The sequence below is a fragment of the Trachurus trachurus genome (genome assembly GCF_905171665.1).
Source record: "Trachurus trachurus genome assembly, chromosome: 7".
Taxonomy (NCBI): domain Eukaryota; kingdom Metazoa; phylum Chordata; class Actinopteri; order Carangiformes; family Carangidae; genus Trachurus; species Trachurus trachurus.
Genome location: NC_139901.1, coordinates 34,643,405 through 34,662,347, shown reverse-complemented (window position 1 = coordinate 34,662,347; position 18,943 = coordinate 34,643,405). Strand labels below are relative to the sequence as shown.

At 42.1% G+C, this 18,943-nt stretch overlaps 1 protein-coding gene and 1 long non-coding RNA gene across 2 annotated transcripts in view; one reads left to right on the top strand and one right to left on the bottom strand.

Annotated features, from left to right (window-relative positions):
- LOC310988711 overlaps positions 1–18,943 on the bottom strand; it is a 531,702-nt gene that overhangs the window by 229,964 nt on the left and 282,795 nt on the right. The window lies entirely within an intron of this gene.
- Positions 5,391–18,943, top strand: part of ccm2l (CCM2 like scaffold protein) — a 38,606-nt gene continuing 25,053 nt past the window's right edge. The window contains exons 1-4 of the mRNA XM_083975307.1: positions 5,391–5,578; positions 12,048–12,215; positions 13,312–13,395; positions 14,584–14,767. Of these exons, the coding sequence (XP_083831433.1) occupies positions 5,549–5,578; positions 12,048–12,215; positions 13,312–13,395; positions 14,584–14,767 (466 nt within the window). The 5' untranslated portion in view covers positions 5,391–5,548. The remainder of the gene's footprint in view (positions 5,579–12,047; positions 12,216–13,311; positions 13,396–14,583; positions 14,768–18,943) is intronic.

The following is an 18,943-nucleotide window of genomic DNA, read 5'->3' as shown; positions in this document are numbered from 1 at the left end:
CTGAGTCTGACCAGCTGTGGTTGTTCTGGATTTGGGGATTTTCAGGAGGATTTTCCAGGTGTCGGCATTTCTCTGCTTTCCTCTCAGCTCTCTTTCTCCCTCTCTTTCCTCTCAGCTCTCTTTCTCCTCCTCTTTCCTCTCAGCTCTCTTTCTCCTCCTCTTTCCTCTCAGCTCTCTTTCTCCTCCTCTTTCCTCTCAGCTCTCTTTCACCTTCTCTTTCCTCTCAGCTCTCTTTCTCCCTCTCTTTCCTCTCAGCTCTCTTTCTCCTCCTCTTTCCTCTCAGCTCTCTTTCTCCCTCTCTTTCCTCTCAGCTCTCTTTCTCCTCCTCTTTCCTCTCAGCTCTCTTTCTCCTCCTCTTTCCTCTCAGCTCTCTTTCTCCTCCTCTTTCCTCTCAGCTCTCTTTCTCCTCCTCTTTCCTCTCAGCTCTCTTTCTCCCTCTCTTTCCTCTCAGCTCTCTTTCTCCCTCTCTTTCCTCTCAGCTCTCTTTCTCCTCCTCTTTCCTCTCAGCTCTCTTTCACCTTCTCTTTCCTCTCAGCTCTCTTTCTCCTCCTCTTTCCTCTCAGCTCTCTTTCTCCTCCTCTTTCCTCTCAGCTCTCTTTCTCCTCCTCTTTCCTCTCAGCTCTCTTTCTCCTCCTCTTTCCTCTCAGCTCTCTTTCTCTGTCTCTTTCCTCTCAGCTCTCTTTCTCCTCCTCTTTCCTCTCAGCTCTCTTTCTCCTCCTCTTTCCTCTCAGCTCTCTTTCTCCTCCTCTTTCCTCTCAGCTCTCTTTCTCTGTCTCTTTCCTCTCAGCTCTCTTTCTCTGTCTCTTTCCTCTCAGCTCTCTTTCGTCTCTTTCCTCTCATTCTCCGTCTCTTTCCTCTCATTCTCCGTCTCTTTCCTCTCGAGGCGACAACAAAATCTCTCCCTCAAACCAACATCCTTTGATCTCTCCATCGCTCTCACATCAGCATCATCCCTCCATCCTGAGGATTTGTTGTTTATTTGGTCGGCGTCTCCAGAGATGCAGAGACCAAACATCTCCCCCTCCTCCTCCTCCTCCTCCTCTCCGTCTCGTCAGGTCCAAACTGCCTGTTTACAGTATTGGGTAGGTTGGCTGGGTATCGATTCAAATTTCAAGAATCGATTCCGATTCTTAAGATTCAGAATCGATTTTTTTGATTCGATCCGATTCGATCCGATTCGATCTGATCCGATATCAGTTTGGTGCTTAAGACGTTTTCACATCGGAGTCTACAAACGAGAGACGTCTTTAACAACATCGGAAAAAGTCGCTAGATTTGTCGCGAGTCGCTTTTGACAAAAAAGAGAAAGTCGCCAAGTTGGTAGGATGAGAGAGTGGGGGGGGGGCGGGTGTGAGGAGGAACGAGCCTGCGTGTGTGTCTGTGTGTGCGTGCGCGCGCGAGAGAGGAGCAGAGGCTCGTTAGTAGAGAAGTTCATCTTTATTGTTTTTCTTGCTTTTGGGTTACGGCCGACAGTAACTGTACCGTTCCTGAAATAAGGCAAGGCAATTTTATTTGTATAGCCCGTTTTTACAAACAGTTTGTCTCAAAGGGCTTCACATCCCATCATAACAACATCCTCTGTCCTTAGACCCTCACATCGACTGCGGAAAAACTCCATAGAAAACCCTTTTAACAGGGAAAACCAGGAGAAACCTCAGGGTGAGCAACAGAGGAGGGATCCCTCACCCAGGACGGACAGACGGGACAGAGATGTTGTTACAGACAAGAAACAACAAATAATTGAAGGTTTGTTGAGCAACTCCTCCTCATTCTTGTCCGGTCGGACGCTACAATATAAATATATATAAAAATCGATCTTTGGACGTACGAATCGATCAGTAGGGATTAAGATGAGAATCGATTTAAAATCGGTGGATCGATCTTTTCAACCCAGCACTACTGTTTGTCATTTTTCTTTCTCTCGTCTGTTTTCAGTCCAATTTCTCTTCTTTTTTTAAATTAAAACAGGATGAGTCTTCATCGTTCATCGTTTCCTCATTTTATTATCAAGTTTTTTTTTGTCTCTTTTATTCTTTCTCTTCCATCACTCACACCTCCTTTTTCCTCCTTTACTTTATTCTTCCTCCTTCTTTTCCTCCTTTACTTTCTTCTTCCTCCTTTCCCATTTCCCTCTCCTTGTTCCTCCTCCCCTGTTCTTCACGCCAGTTTTCCTCCTCTTCCTCCCTCTCCTCTTGCATCACACCTTCTGTTTTTTTGAAGCATGAGGTTTTTTGTTTTTTTTAAGGATGCTGCTTCTTTGATATCACTGATGCTTATGCACACACACACACACACACACACACACACACACACATCAATCATGCTGGTTTAGACTTCAAAGCACGTCAGACCTTGATATGTTTTGGTGGTGGAGCATCAACTGTGTATCTCTAAAAATATGTGTGAGACAGTGTGTGTTGGGCGCATTATGAGTGTGTGTGTGTGTGTCTCAAAGAGAGAACATCCAGAGCAGGTGATTCCATGTGCATACTGTGTGTGTGTGTGTGTGTGTGTGTGTGTGTGTGTGTGTGTGTGTGTGTGTGTGTGTGTGTGTGTGTGTGTGTGTGTGTGTGTGTGTGTGTGTGTGTGTGTGTGTTGCAGCCAAATTTAACTTCAAAAGAAACAAATGTGCAGAAGGAGCCAAACGGCTGCAGATGTTTCTTCATCAGTCGCTTTACATTGATTTGATCTGTAACACACACACACACACACACACACACACACACACACACACACACACACACACACACACACACACACACACACACACACACTGATGTATCTGGTTAGTGTCCTCAGAGTGTGTGACCGTTGTGTTGAAGGTGGAGGAGGTTCAGGGTCTGAAGCATCATGTGACCTTCACTCTGTTTCAAGTGCATCTCCCTCCAGAGAACAGAGGAACAGGTATGAGATAATAACACAACGTTACCACACAGAGTTGTTTTAGAGGGAAATACAGAGACTGTTGATGAAAAACTGTCCCTGAAGGCAACGTGCATCAGTGGTTTTACATGAATTTCCCTCTAAAACAACTCTGTGTGGTAACGTTGTGTTATTATCTCATAGCGTGGTGAATGTGCAGCTCACAACTTGTCCACCAGAGCGTTGTGGAGTTGTTGGATTGTGTATTTGATGAGTTTGATGAGGGAAACCAAGAAATCCCATAATGAGCCTCCGTAGCGTAGCTCTGAGCAGCTCACGGCTCTGCTCCGCCGTTCTAAAAACAGCTTGCACCGACAATTAAAGGTAACAAACCTACTGCTATGACTATAGGGATTATGGTGATGGGAACAATTTGACTAAATGTTGTACTGTCCCTTTAACACAGCCTGTGAGTTGAGGTAAAAAAAAAAAAGGAAAAACACTCAAAAGATAAATGTCCCATCTTTGTCTCCGGTTGCCAAGGTAACTGGACGATCATTAAGTCGTTATCCCGCCGGTCACCATGGAGTGTGGTTACCCTGACAATAGGTGCATGGTGTGTGTGTGTGTGTGTGTTGAAGGTCACGTGTGTTGTCATCTCCTCTGTCTCCATCGGCGCCCTGCGAAGAAGAAATATATGTGTCTCTTTCCTTCCTCCTCCTCCTCCTCCTCCTCCTCTCTCCTCCTCTTCTCTCCTCCTCCTCCTCCTCCTCCTCTTCCTCCTCCTCCTCTCTCCTCCTCCTCTTCTCTCCTCCTCCTCCTCCTCCTCTTCCTCCTCCTCCTCTCTCCTCCTCTTCTCTCCTCCTCCTCCTCTTCCTCCTCCTCCTCCTCCTCCTCCTCCTCCTCCTCCTCCTCCTCTTCTCTCCTCCTCCTCCTCCTCCTCCTCTTCCTCCTCCTCCTCTCTCCTCCTCCTCTTCTCTCCTCCTCCTCCTCCTCCTCCTCTCTCCTCCTCCTCCTCTCTCCTCCTCTTCTCTCCTCCTCCTCCTCTTCCTCCTCCTCCTCCTCCTCCTCCTCCTCCTCCTCCTCCTCCTCCTCCTCTTCTCTCCTCCTCCTCCTCTTCCTCCTCCTCCTCCTCCTCCTCCTCCTCCTCCTCCTCCGTCTCCATCACACCGTTGCCCCCTGGTGGTCAGACCTTGTCACTGCAGCTCCCTCAGTTTCTTCTCTATTCAAACAGTGAAGAATGTTCAGTGTGTTTGATTTCTCACAGTTGAATTTAAAACACGTCTCTATTGGTGTTGAGTTTTCCACAATGTTAAAATCTACTAAATTAATTTACATAATTAGACAATGAGGCTGCATTTCTCTTTTAGGGTTACACACATCTCATGAAGTTTGAAATGTAATGTGTCAAGTCAATATTCAGCTTCTTATATCTAACATTTGAGACATGTTTTCTACACTTTCCTATTACTTTAATCATACAGTATAGCCTATAGGTATATTCCACTGCTTGTGTGAAGCTAAGACTTTCGTATACCCATTTCAAGCACCACAACAGGTTATTCTCATGACTGTAGAGAGACTCGTTTTTTTTTCATGTCTTCACTCAGGATTTAGGCTATGAAATTTTACTGATTGTTGTGCAAGTTGTGTATCTCAGGGTCAGAGGGAGATACAAGGTAAAAAAAACAAACAAACAGAAAAAACATTCAACATCACTCTAATAGCTCCATCACACTGCAAAAACTCTAAATCTTACCAAGAATATTCTACTTAAAATAAGACTCATCACATTAAAAGCAGCTTGTTTTTAGACACTTTTTACTTCTTTCAAGCAGATTTTCACTTGAAATAAGTAGAAAAATCTGATAGTGGAGCAAGTTTTTCTTTCTTATTACAAGCACAAAAAACTTGCTTTCACTGGCAGATTTTTCTACTTATTTCAAGTGAAAATTAGTTTGAAACAAGTGAAAATGATCTAAAAACAAGTTAATTTTTAGGTGATGAGTCTTATTTTAAGTAGAAAGAGTTTAGTTTTGACTAGAAATGAGACATTTTGACAAGAAATAAGACAAATATTCTTGGAAAGATTTATAGTTTTTGCAGTGCGGTTGAATTTCCAATAACTACTTTGAACAATCTGAGTAACAGTTTATTGATTGATTGATCGGCTGGTTATCGTCTCCACAGGCGAAGACGTCTCCCTTGGTTTGTCGGATGATAAATGTTGTAAAGAGTCGACTCGCGTGTGTGTCAGCGTGAAACCTCGACACTGAGGTGAAGAGCAGATTTAATTAAAGGTTCATTTCGTGTTGTCAGCAGAGAGAGACCGAACCGACCTTATCAGTCTCTGGTGGAGTTTCCTCTTGGACAGGAAGTGGACTTCCCCTGTTTCCTGTTCTCTTTGTGTGTGTGTGTGTGTGTGTGTGTGTGTGTGTGTGTGTGTGTGTGTGTGTGTGTGGCCCCCGGAGAGGTCTAAAAGAACAATCAGTGTAGAAAGAGAGAGAGAGACACAGAATCTAAAATAACTTAGAGACGGATTGAGACGGAGACACAAGAGGGAAAACCATGGAAAACTCAGCTGAGGGACCGACACAGAGACAACAGAGGACAAACTGATCCAGGACCAGAACTAGGACTCATCCGACCCAGACCAAGACCAGGACCAGAGGTGGACTGAGCCACGATGGACTATGAACCAAAGAAACCCAAGAAGGTACAGTCTCTTCACTGCCAAAATCTTAAATCTCAAAATCTTACCAAGAATATTTGTCTTTTTTCTAGTCAAAATGTCATTTCCAGTCAAAACAAATCTCATTCTACTTAAAATAAGACTCATCACATTAAAAGCAGCTTGTTTTTAGACACTTTTTACTTCTTTCAAGCAAATTTTCCACTTGAAATAAGTAGAAAAATCTGATAGTGGAGCAAGTTTTTCTTTCTTATTACAAACACAAAAAACTTACTTTCACTGGCAGATTTTTCTACTTATTTCAATTGAAAATTAGTTTGGAACAAGTGAAAATGATCTAAAAACAAGTTCATTTTTAGGTGATGATTCTTATTTTAAGTGGAAAGAGATTAGTTTTGACATGAAATGAGACGTTTTGACAAGAAAAAGGACAAATGTTCTTGGAAAGATCCAACATGGACGAGGCTGTCGTTGTTTAGTAGCCACATCACATAATACAGGTTTAGTCCTTAAAACCTTCATCAGGAGAAAAGTCTTCAGCCCTATTCGTATGGGGTTAGTTTTACCTGGGGACCTCTGGTGATTTGTAAATCCCCCCCCCCCACGTCTGTGTTTCTTGAGGTGCATTCACACGGGATAAGTGAAGTCTGTATTTTACTCTAATTTACTGACATTAGGCTCTGATATGATGTCGAAGCTGCACGTGGTAACATCCGCTGCTGTCACATCCATGTGCGAAGCAAATGTAAATAAAATGTCAAAGCAGCAACATGACTTCACAACAGTGTTGTCGCAATAACGGGCCGACGGGGCATTTGTATTAAACCTGTTGCACGTCATCCATCTCAATATCCTCAGACATTTCGCTCTTTTTATGGATCTGAGCTGTTTATTTAAATGAGTCTCCAGCACCGATACCAGCCCGTGTGTTTGCACCTAAAACGCCTTCGAAAATGCTGCTCATAATTTCCACCTCAGCCTCCATGTTTCAACCCGTACAGTAGCCTGGTTTCAACCGGGGAAGAACTAAACATGCCCCTCAATTACTGAGATGCAGATTCACACGGGACTAAATTCAAATTTATTCAATATCTTTATTGTCCACAATGTGGAAATTTGTCCTTGGCTTCACCACTTACAGTACGCATAAGACCACATAAAATACAATACAATAACAGTTTTACCACGGGACGTTGGTCTTTGGTGAAATATAGTCGGTCATTTGCGGGGGAATTTTTACTTTATAAATTACTGACATGGCGCATTCGCACGGGATTAAGATCACAGACGTCCTCCACAATTATTACAGATTACCAGAGGTCCCCAGGTAAAACTGATCCCGTACGAATAGGACTTCAGACTGAACCTCGGAGTCTGTGTGAATGTAACTCTGTGTTGTGTTTTTAAATGAGGCTGTCTCAAGCTGTTTTTATTCTGATGAAGATGAAATAAAGTTATTTAAAAAAGAAAGATAGACATCATATGAACACATCTATATAGATCAAAACATTAAATGAAGGCAGAGTAACACGTAAGAGAACCTGGAAGAGAAACACAGCTCACCTCTTCCACAGAGCAGACAGACAGAGGAAGAGTTGGTCAGGACTCAGGAAGGTATTTCATACAAAAACACGAGGTTCTCCTCTAAAAAATGACCAAGGGGGACACACCGTCAGGTATAAAAACGATTTTATGTAGCCTAATTATACGAACAAAGACACAAAAAACACAGACTCACTCAGATTCCTGTTTGATAAGACTCAGTGTGATCCAGTTGGCTCTTGACTGAAATATTCAGATTCACTGAATGTTTCTGTTTTCACCAGGACAGGTTTACATCTGCACTCTACATATCTCATCTGTAATTAACAACGTCGGCTAATTATGATGAAGAAACCAGCTGTTATCTCAAGATGGCAGAATAATTCTCCTGATAACAGCAGCATGTTTTCTCCCAAGTCCCTTGTGTCTATTGGACTTCTTGTTCTTGTGACTTTTTGTTCTTGTTTTATTCTTATTTCTCATTCATTTTCCTATTCATATTATTGTTGCATCTTATATATTTAGATTAGATTAGAAAACTTTATTGATCCCCAAGGGGAAACTGCTTTGCCGCCCAATAAAAACACATACATCCACTTAACAAACAATACAAACATTTCCATACCATTGCACAAAACTTATCAACATGATTGGATACTTCATACGACAAATTAGGCTGCTCAAATATATAAATAAATGAGCGTGGATATTACTAAATTGATTATTAGATTGAGATTTGGCTGTCTGTGTTATTTGTAGATGAATCATCTCAAGGGGCGATCCTCAATAAATAAATTCAAGTTTAAATTCAAGTGGACAAACTAACTACCAGACAGACAGACAGACAGAGAGCAGCTTATAGAGACCTCGTCCCAACTGCTACACACGGGTTAAACAACTAAACACCATAATACAATAAAGAAACAACCGTGGCTACAGAACCAGAACAGTCACCAACAATCCAACATTAAAGCAGAAGTGAGTGATATATTTGTGTTAATATAAGTCTTAAATAGTTCTATCTTCCGACAGCAATCACTTACATAGAGTGTTTGGACTGAATCACGGGTCTGTCAGTCACTCTGCTCTGCTCTGAGCCCAGGAGAAAACATTTATCGTATCCTACAGTTTTTATCCAATGAGGAGAGAGAACGGCATGCAGGGCTGTGTGTGCAGCCAAGGAACGCCGTGAATGTGGCGACGTAGCGACGAGGACTGTTATGGTGCGTTCAAGGAAACTCGTATTTTTCCGACCGTGAAGTGGTACCAGTTCGATCTGGTACGAGTTCACGGGTCAGAAGTTACGAGTGGCCGTTATAGTGACTTTCACAGGTAAAACAGGTCGGAAAAACACGAGTGGGTTGCCTGGAACGCTACAAAGTCGTAAGTTGTGACTTGAAGCTGTAATTTACGGTTTAAAAAAGGCTGCCTGGAACGCAGCATTAGCGAAAACGACCGGATCACTCACTTCTGCTTTAATACATAGCCTCAGTTAGTTTTCTACTGATTAACATTTGATCAGACTTTCAGCTGTTGTGACTTCATTGATCGTTAAACAGAATCTCCAAGGTATTCTCTCTTTTAAAGGTCAGCCTTCAGTTTTCTAAACCGCTGACTCATTGACGAAGGCTTTAGGAGTTTCTAAAGGTTAAACATGACCAAGCCAAAGGTTTTCTAACTTTTAAATGAGAATTATTTTTAACATTTATCATACAATCGTCCCATCCATAGAGCCCCCGCCTCTAGGAAACAGTTTCTGAGTCCTGAAAGTAATGTTGTTGTGACTTCATTGTTTACTGTCACATATTACACAGTAAAATCACCAGTGTCAATATAACACTTAAAGAGTTAATTTTAACACTACCTCAGTGAACATATGGTCCCTATCTACAGAGTGTTAAATGTACACTGAGCATAGAGTTACATTTCCAGAGTTAATTTTACTCTGGTAAGAGTTAATATTTTACACTACACTACACTGAGAAGTGTTAATCAAGTTTTACACTATGTAAGAAGTAACACGAATAGTGTTATTCACATTCAACACTGAAGAGTTAAGTGTTAATAATAATTTTCCGGTGTTAAACCTACTTAACACATGCTGATAAACTCCAAAGAGTGTTGATTTTTAACTGACTCCTAACAGTGTTACACAAAACTTAAAATGTTTGCAGGGGGAAAAACGAGAACACAATTATATCCATACCTCAATACCAATATTTATTCAAGTTAAAATATCAGCATTAAATATAAACATAAAAACAGCATGTAAATTCTCTCTTATCAAAGTCTCTGTTATAAAATTATATTTTCAGTTTGAATGATCAAGAAAATCTCACATGTTAAATTGCATAATCTTGATCTCATAGCCATGAAAATGTGTTTAAAGTGCATTTAAAAAGCTACACAGATTAATTTCAGCAACTTTCAACCTAGAACAAACTTTGCCATAATCAGGAAACAACGAACCAGTACCCGAGAACAGGACAATATCCTGCCTGAGCACATTATCTGCATATAAACCATGAATCAACCGTATACGCCTCACAAGTTGGTTCTCACAAAATGATAGTGGCAAACAAATCAGGCCCATGACTGACATGGGGAAATCACACAGATGCACCAACTTTGAGAGGAAAGTGACAAATAAACTAGTGCAGCAGCCTGGAGCATCTGGTCTATAGAGTTGGACATCAAACATCAGAGAAGCAGAAACGATGTGTTAGCAGCGTAACACCTCGATGTGACTGGAGCAGTTTGTTTTAAATGAAGCACGTTCATTCATTACAAAATCCAATTATGTCTCAGAGAACAGAACTCCTGACGAGGGTCTGGGGTCTTTGTCTCCAGTCGGATTCAGCCGAGTCCACTGATCCTCATCAGGACTCAGGTCTGGTCTGATGCTTATTCACACGGAGCGCCGGCGTTCCCACTCCTCAACAACATTATTCCTTCTCTCTATGCAGCGTAACGTCCTGATGCCCTCCAGCCGGGTCTATTAATGTGTGTGTGTGTGTGTGTGTGTGTGTGTCAGTGGGGGTCTAACAGTGTGTGTTGTGTTGTCAGTAGGGAGCTGTCAGAGATCACTGCTCACCTGTCAATCACTGCTGGAAGAGCCAAAGGGATGTAGCTACTGCATTAACTCACACACACGCAAATGTACTGCGGTGTGTGTGTGTGTGTGTGTGTGTGTGTGTGTGTGTGTGTGTGTGTGTGTGTGTGTGTGTGTGTGTGTGTGTGTGTGTGTGTGTGTGTGTGTGTGTGTGTGTGTGTGTGTGTGTGTGTGTGTGTGTGTGTGTGTGAACCAGAGATGGACAGAGTACTCAACCCCAGTACTTGAGTAAGAGTACAAATACTACCGGTCAAAATTACCAGCAGTTACCAAATTACCAAAAGTTACAAGTAAAAGTAGCTCAGTCGACATCCAAAAGTACATGCTTTTAAATTTACTTTAAGTAAAAATAAGAGTAAGAGTAAATCGCTTATTTTTCACAACAATGAATTACTATATGGAAACTAGCACTAGCTGCTACAATCCGGCACATTTACATGTTTTTATATGTCCATTAATGTGCATTGTCCCACCCAAATAAACCAATAAACCAATAAATAAATAATAGTTTGTAAATGAATGTAAGGAGCTTTTAACTCTTGTTAGTGAGAATGAACTCTTTGAAAGCAGCTGCACTGATGTGCTGCTTTTAGGGGTTAGGGTTTCCTTCTCTGACAAACACAGCTTGTGTCCAATAGGATTTTAGAAAAAGACCTGAAAGTAACAAGTACTTTTCAGCCGTACTACTAATTAACTCCAGTAAAAGTACTAATATTTGTCTTGGAAATGTATTCAAGTAGAGTAATAAGTACCAGAGAAATCTAATACTCAAGTAACTTTACTCCATTACTCTCCACCCTGGTGTGAACACATGAACCTTCCTCTGTGATTCCAACCCAACACCAGAGAACAGGACAGACACCAGACTGATGGTGATGTTCTTGTTGTCTGACGTCAGACAACTGATTCTCAGAGAAGTCGGGGTCGTTTTTTTTCTCCACCGACATGAGGTGGCATCGATTGCACTTTCTCAAGTTGGAAGTCGGAAAAACCTGAGTTCTTAGTTGTCTCGAACGCAACATGATACATTCAACATCTTTAACTTGTTAGAATAAAAACATTTACTGAACACGGAGCGGAGCAACGTCCAGTCAGCTGATGAGGTCATCGCAACGTGAACGTCCCAAAGTTCAACAGATGAAAATGTATTTAGTTGTCTAGTGCTAAATCAGTGGTTCTCAACTGGTGGGCCAGGACCCAGAAGTGGGTCTAGACCCGTTCTGGATGGGTCGCGGACAGCTGGTCAAAAAGTAAATAATATTTAATGCACATCTGATGTTGGACATGTCTTTTATTTGGAAAAATAACTTATTTTGAAAGACACACGAGGCACGTGAACACATGCAGTTGTAATGCTCCTCCTCACTTTCTTATTATTTGCTCCATTTGCTCTGAATACAAAGATATCAGTTTCTTATTAATGTGGCCTGATGCAGTGAATCTTGTTTTGTTTTGTGGGTCTTTATTTTGTGCAGTTTGATATTTATCCACTTTAGTGAACATGCTCTGAATGCAGAGATGCATTAGAAGTCAAATATATCGTTTTGTTGGTCTCCATTTTGTGCAGTTTGATATTTTTTTATTCACTTCCGTACATGCAGTTGTCATGGTAACTCCTCAGTTTCATTCATGTGCTGTGAAATGCACTTTGCTCAATAAAGAGCAGAATGAGTTTTTAAAGGCTTAAAAAAAATTTTTCTTGGTTTGAATTCTATAAAAGTGGGTCGCGACTTAATAACCATGGGAAGATGTGGAGCCCAGAGTGAGACTAGTTGAGAACCCCTGGTGTAGTTGTCTTGTTGTTTGTCCTCCCTCACCGTGTGTGTCTCTCCGTCCCAGAGCTTCGTCTCGCCCATTAAGCGTCTGGTCTGGTCCAAGTCCGGCCGGCGCTCGGCGGACCGAGGCAGCGTTTACCGCCGGCCGCTGCACACCGTGCCCCTCTACCCCCCCGACTACATCATCCACCCCGAGAGGCTCATCTTCGACTACGTAGAGAAGGAGGTCAAGGTAGACCACAACGCTACACACACATTAAAGGGACAGTTCAACATTCAGTCAGCTCCTCCTCTCACCATAGCCCCTATAGTCACAGCAGTAGGTTCATCACCTTTAATTATCGGTGCATGTTGTTTTGAGATGGGCGGAGCAGAGACGTGAGCTGCTCAGTGAACGGTGCAGGTCCCCTGTCCCTCATCAAACTCATCAAATACACAATCCAACAACTCCACAACGCTCTGGTGGACAAGTTGTGAGCTGCACATTCACCACGCTATGAGATAATAACACAACGTTACCACACAGAGTTGTTTTAGAGGGAAATGCAGCCGGAACTACATTCCAGACACGGCTGCTGGGCGGAGGGATTTCAGGAGAGAAAGTAGTTCAGAGTATTTGCTTCATGTGTCATAACGTTACATAATGTTACACTGCAAAAACTCAAAATCTTACCAAGAATATTTGTCTTATTTCTAGTCAAAATGTCTCATTCTACTTAAAATAAGACTCATCACATAAAAAGCAGTTTGTTTTTAGACACTTTTTACTTCTTTCAAGCAGATTTTCACTTGAAATAAGTAGAAAAATCTAATAGTGGAGCAAGTTTTTCTTTCTTATTACAAACACAAAAAACTTGCTTTCACTGGCAGATTTTTCTACTTATTTCAAGTGAAAATGTGTTTGAAACAAGTGAAAATGATCTAAAAACAAGTTCATTTTTAGGTGATGAGTCTTATTTTAAGTGGAAAGAGATTAGTTTTGACTAGAAATGAGACATTTTGACAAGAAATAAGACAAATATTCTTGGAAAGATTTTGAGTTTTTGCAGTGTAATAATGTTACATGATTATCTCATAGCGTGGTGAATGTGCAGCTCACAACTTGTCCACCAGAGCGTTGTGGAGTTGTTGGATTGTGTATTTGATGAGTTTGATGAGGGACAGGGGACCTGGACCGTTCACCTCCATTGCACCGATAATTAAAGGTGATGAACCTGCTGCTGTGACTAGGGAGTTATGGTGAGAGGAGGAGCTGACTAAATGTTGGACTGTCCCTTTAACGGTTTGAACACACTCCCGGCTGCTTGACCTTCGACCTCTCTCCTCAGTTCCTCGGCCACCTGACCTGGGTGTCGGTGTCTCTGAACCCGTCCAGCCGAGACGAGCTGCTGCAGCTGCTGGACACGGCCAGGGTTAGTGCAGCTGGGACTGATAACTCATCTATAATCAACTGCTGCTAATGTTTGGCATCAATAATGTATCTGCAACGAAAGACTCTTGTGATTAATGATTTCTATCAGCCATTCAGACGCAGCAGCTTGGTGAGGTTCAGTTTCTCTGAGGACCAGACAGTGGATGAAGCAGCTGAAGAACCACACCTGTAATCAATAATCTGTTCAGAACTGATCAAAGTTAGGAGTCATTACTACAATACTGACTAGATGATCAATAGCCATAACTTGTAAAAGCCAATGTTAGTGAGTAAGCGTTGTTATGAAGTGATTAGATTAGGTAGAACTTTATTCATCCTGAAGGAATTTCTTCTCCAAAAAGAAATGGAATGGATGGATGATCATTAAAGGATAATTTCCGTTTTTTACAACCTGGACCTTATTTCTATCATAAAATCCGATCATTTCCTCCCCCAGATAACTTTGGTGTCATTACAAGTGGTTGTGATGAAATGAGCTCCAGCCGAGAGGCGCGTATATCCGTATAATGGAGTCTACAGGGCAGCAGAATGCAGCCTCTAAATAACACATTATCTGCAGAGAAACTCCTTCATTTCACCAAGATTTAGTTCTGATAGGCTAGTGCTATTCCCCTCTGAGTCCGGGGTTAGCTGTTATCAACATCCGGGGTCTGTAGGTCGACCTACTGACCTCTGACCTGGATGATGTCATCTCTGAGCGCCGCGCGGCTCATTCTGATAATAATCATTCTGCTTCAGCATTCGGGTCCATTTTGTTCTGACAAGTCAGAAACACGCAGAAACGAACCGTAGCATTAGCGGTAGCAACAAGCTCAGAGATGACATCATCCAGGTCAGAGGTCAGTAGGTCAACCTACAGACCCCGGATGTTGCTAACCCCGGACTCAGAGGGGAATAGCACTAGCCTATCACAACTAAATATTGGTGAAATGAAGGAGTTTCTCTGCAGGTAATGTGTTATTTAGAGGCTGCATTCTGCTGCCCTGTGTTCTCGCATTATACGGATATACGCGCCTCTCGGCTGGAGCTCATTTCGTCGGAACTCCAAAGTTATCTGGGGGAGGAAATGATCAGATTTTATGCTGGAAATAAGGTCCAGATTGTAAAAAACGGTAATTATCCTTTAATCAATAAGCAATAACCAGAGCTCCTGTGTGTGGGCCAGCAGCAGCTGAAGGTTCTGCCCCTGAAGACCAGCGTGGACCAGGACTGCATCCTGAGCCTGTCGGCCCGCTGCCTGCTGCTCACCTGGAGGGACAACGAGAAGCTGCTCATGAGGATTCCCACGCACGAGATCGCTGCTGCCTCCTACCTGAGGGACGACGCGCTGCACCTGCTGGTGCTCAAGACAGGTGAGCACACACACACACACCTGCTGTGACACGACAACACACACACACACACACACACGCACACACACACACACACACACACACACACACACACACACACACACACACACACACACACACACACACACACACACACACACACACACCTGCTGTGACACAACACACACACACTACCTGAACATGCTGCAGTCAACATGGAGCCAGTGAAACAGTGTAGAGACCTGTTACACTGCAAAAACTCTACATCTTTCCAAGAATATTTGTCTTATTTCTTGTCAAAAGTAATCTGTTTCCACTTAAAATAAGTCTCATCACCTAAAATCGATCTTGTTTTTAGATCATTTTCACTTGTTTCAAACTAATTTTCACTTGAAATAAGTAGAAAAATCTGCCAGTGAAAGCAAGTTTTCTGTGCTGTGAAAATCTTGCTCCACTATCAGATTTTTCTACTTATTTCAAGTGAAAATCTGCTTGAAAGAAGTAAAAAGTGTCTAAAAACAAGCTGCTTTTTAATGTGATGAGTCTTATTTTAAGTAGAATGAGATTGTTTTGACTAGAAATAAGACAAATATTCTTGGTGAGATTTTGAGTTTTTGCAGTGTACTGAACGGCACGACACGTTTTAATGTTTTGTCTTTTAGATAAATTCACCTGTTACTTCACAAATCCAACGAATGTGACAACAAAAAGAAAAAAAAAAGTTTATCTGATTCACAAGACACATAAATGGGCCAGCAGCTAATTTATTTATCTGGTTATATTTTTCTTGTTTTATTATTAGCTAAACTAACCAGCCGCAAACTGTTGAACCATGGTTGTACAACAAACTGTGTTACTTGTCCAGAGGGGGCTATAACAACGGGTTGAAACAACTTTTAATGTCGATGTTTTTGTCAAACTCAATCATACAAGGGGCCAAAATGTAAAACACTAAGAATATATTGACATTCATTGAACAGTGTAAAACTGACATTATTTAATCAGATATATGAATGTGAACAGCAGCATTCTGTAAATAAAATAAAATAAGATTCTAATGTATGGAAATAAAAATAACAGCATAAGAAAACACATACTTAGCCTAGTTTTCCTAGTTTCGAGAACGTAGAAATACGACAACTCAGAAATGCGAGCAACAAAGAAAAACTGAGCCGTAACAGCAGCTACTCTCATGTTAGCACGGTATCAATGCATTAGCAAGCAGAGGCTTCACAGATTCCAAAAATACCAGTTTTATCCCTCTACGACCAAGTTTCACCGTTCCAGCAGCCAAATATGACACAAAAACAGCAAGCGCATTTGTAAAACAGAACCATAAATCATGTCTTACCTATGTAGAGTCACAACAAAACGTATAATCCACAGTCATAAGAACCACTGAAATTGAAGGACTACATTTCCCAGTATGCTTTGGGGGTCTTTCCGGCTTCTTTGACATGGCCAGACCGCTTTTCAAAGGCTCTGATTGGGTCAAAGCGCCTGTCCGTCGTGTGATGTCACTCAATCTTATCGCGTTGTGATTCGCTAGTCGTGTGGTTGACTTGAAAAAAATGCTCGGAACTTGATTCTACTGGCTCTTACGATTCCAAGGAGGTCCCATGCTTCGAGATTGACCAATGGGGACCGAAGATCAGGGTTCCTACACATTTGAAATTTCCAAATTCCATACTTTTTCCAGACCCTAATTTCCAGATTTCTTGGTAAAAAATTCAAATAATTTGTGATATTTGAGTAAATAGTTGTGCATTATATTAAAAAAAAGCATGCAATTAATCATTTGTTTTCATTTGTATTCTGAATGTGTATGCCATTATAAATGTAACCAAATAATTTCCAGGAGATTTTAGCTATAGGTAGCACATACAAAAATAATTAACCCAGATAACTTCAGATAAGACCAAACCCAGATAAGATATAAATATATTTCCATACAATAATTTCCATTTTCCATACTTTTCCAGACCTGGAAATGTATAAAATCAAATTCCATACTTTCCATACTTGCGTAGGAACCCTGGAAGATATTGCCGTGCGTACGGATAACGGGGCTCTGTTGCAGAGAGCTCATTACGCACAGTGACACACCACTGCTGCTTCCAGAGAGAACTAACGGACTTGGCTGTTCTTCTTTTATTTCTTTTATCTTATTCGTCAAAATGTCGAGTGATAAGAGTAAATACAGCAGGGAAGAAGCTTTGGCTTTGATTTTTTTGGACAGTGGGGCAAATGTTGCTCCTCCTCCCCCTCCCCGTTCACCACAGAGGAGACTACTGGAGAAAACAATGGCCCTACAACTTCCACTTTCCTCACGAGAAGATGTCCCGTGACCGGTTTGAGACCATTTTGTGGTCGTTGCACCTGAGCAATCCGAGTGAAGACGAGTACGACCGCCTATTCAAGATAAACCCCCTGCATACTGACATTGTGGCAGCCTGCAAGGCTCATTTCCAGCCTATTCAGAACATTTGCATAGATGAAAGAATGGTTGCATCAAAGGCGCACATCAGCATGAAACAGTATATGCGGGACAAACCTACGAAGTGGGGGTACAAACTGTTCGTCCTTGCTGACTCTGCCATAGGTACTTGGAACTTTTCTGTCTACACGGGGAAGAGTGACAGGAGCAATGTTGGCGCAGCTCATGGACTGAGCTACTCTTCAGTTGTGGACTTGCTTCCCTACTCTTTGCTTGGTGGTGGCCAGGCGCGGCGTTATGGGTGGGCCTAACGGGCCTGGGCCCACCCACTTGTACAACTGGCCCATCCAAAATGACAGGGTGAACATAACTTTAGTTAATCTAAGGAATAATTTTTTTTAATTTTTTATTTCAGATAACTTAACCACAGGTTTAAATGTGTCAGCATTTGGTGATTTTCATTTAAGCAATATGAGGGAGTGCTGTTGTACTGTAGGCTATATCAGCACGGGTGTGATTCGGTCGCAGATAATCACACCGCAGGGAGGCAGAGGGCACTCAGGGCAGGCTACGCTGCCTCATTGCGTAGCTCTACTGAGTGTGCGGCACGTACATTCACGTTGCTTTCGTGAATTGTAAACAAACAGACGCCCCCTCGGTTTTAGCGTCCAGCAGTTTAGCGGCTAATTCAACAGCAGTGATGGATAACTGTACCGGAGAGGCTCAACATGAGCTTCATCTGAGGAATAAACGGCAGCTTTTACCTGACGGGAGACCGACGCCTGAGCTACGGTAGCTAACAGCTAGCAGCTAGCAGCTTTTACCTACTTTTTCCTCTCTCCCTCCCTCCCTCCCTTTCTTATACACGCACACACACACGGCCCAGGTTGTCTGTCATATCTGCTGTAAACCTTGTAACAGCTTGTTGAGTACAGTTAACGGTTTGAGTGTGGATATATTTTTTATATATTGCTTTTATAAAACGGTTACGAATAAAGGCAATATAAAAGCGGGATACGCAATCAATTTCATGTAGTTTTATTCAACCAGAAATACAAATTATCCAATAAAATAGCCTCACTGTGAAAAAACTAGTCCCACCTCTCTAGACGTTAGCTCCAAATTAGCTCTGCAGCTCGTCTTTTCCTCCGCTTTTTTTCAGGTTAATGTCACTGCTCAGTCCCCTCTACCGTTGTTAACCCTCCGGATGTGAAAGTTCACCTTAAACATGTCAATTCAACTACTTTAGTCCGTTTTTTAACATCGTAAAAACATCAGCTGTCTTTTGCTATGGACTGCAACAGTCCGTTGTCATGGATACATGACAACAACTTCCATTCATACCAGTCATACGTGCCTGACGCGGAGTGATAGCCTACGCTGTGATAAGGCTTTAGAATAGTAGCCGTGGTATATGCTCATTATACCACGGTTAACAACCAATCAGATTGCGGGATTTCACCTTTCTGTTTTATAATAATAGTTATACCATGGTCTGGGTGAATCCTCGATTCTGATTGGCTGCGGGGTGTCCATTAAAAAGTGATAATGGACACCCATAAAGATGTTCCGGTCAAATTGCCTGATTACGTTCTAAATATTACTGCGCTGGCTCAAACGCTTGTTGGTAACCACGGCAACGGACACTCGGACCATAACAACTTTTTTTCAGCGCATCACGGCACTGGAGTCTGTAAACACACCAGCGGTAAGAAGTGCACTGGACCTCTGAAATAATACTTTGTCACGTAACATTTAAG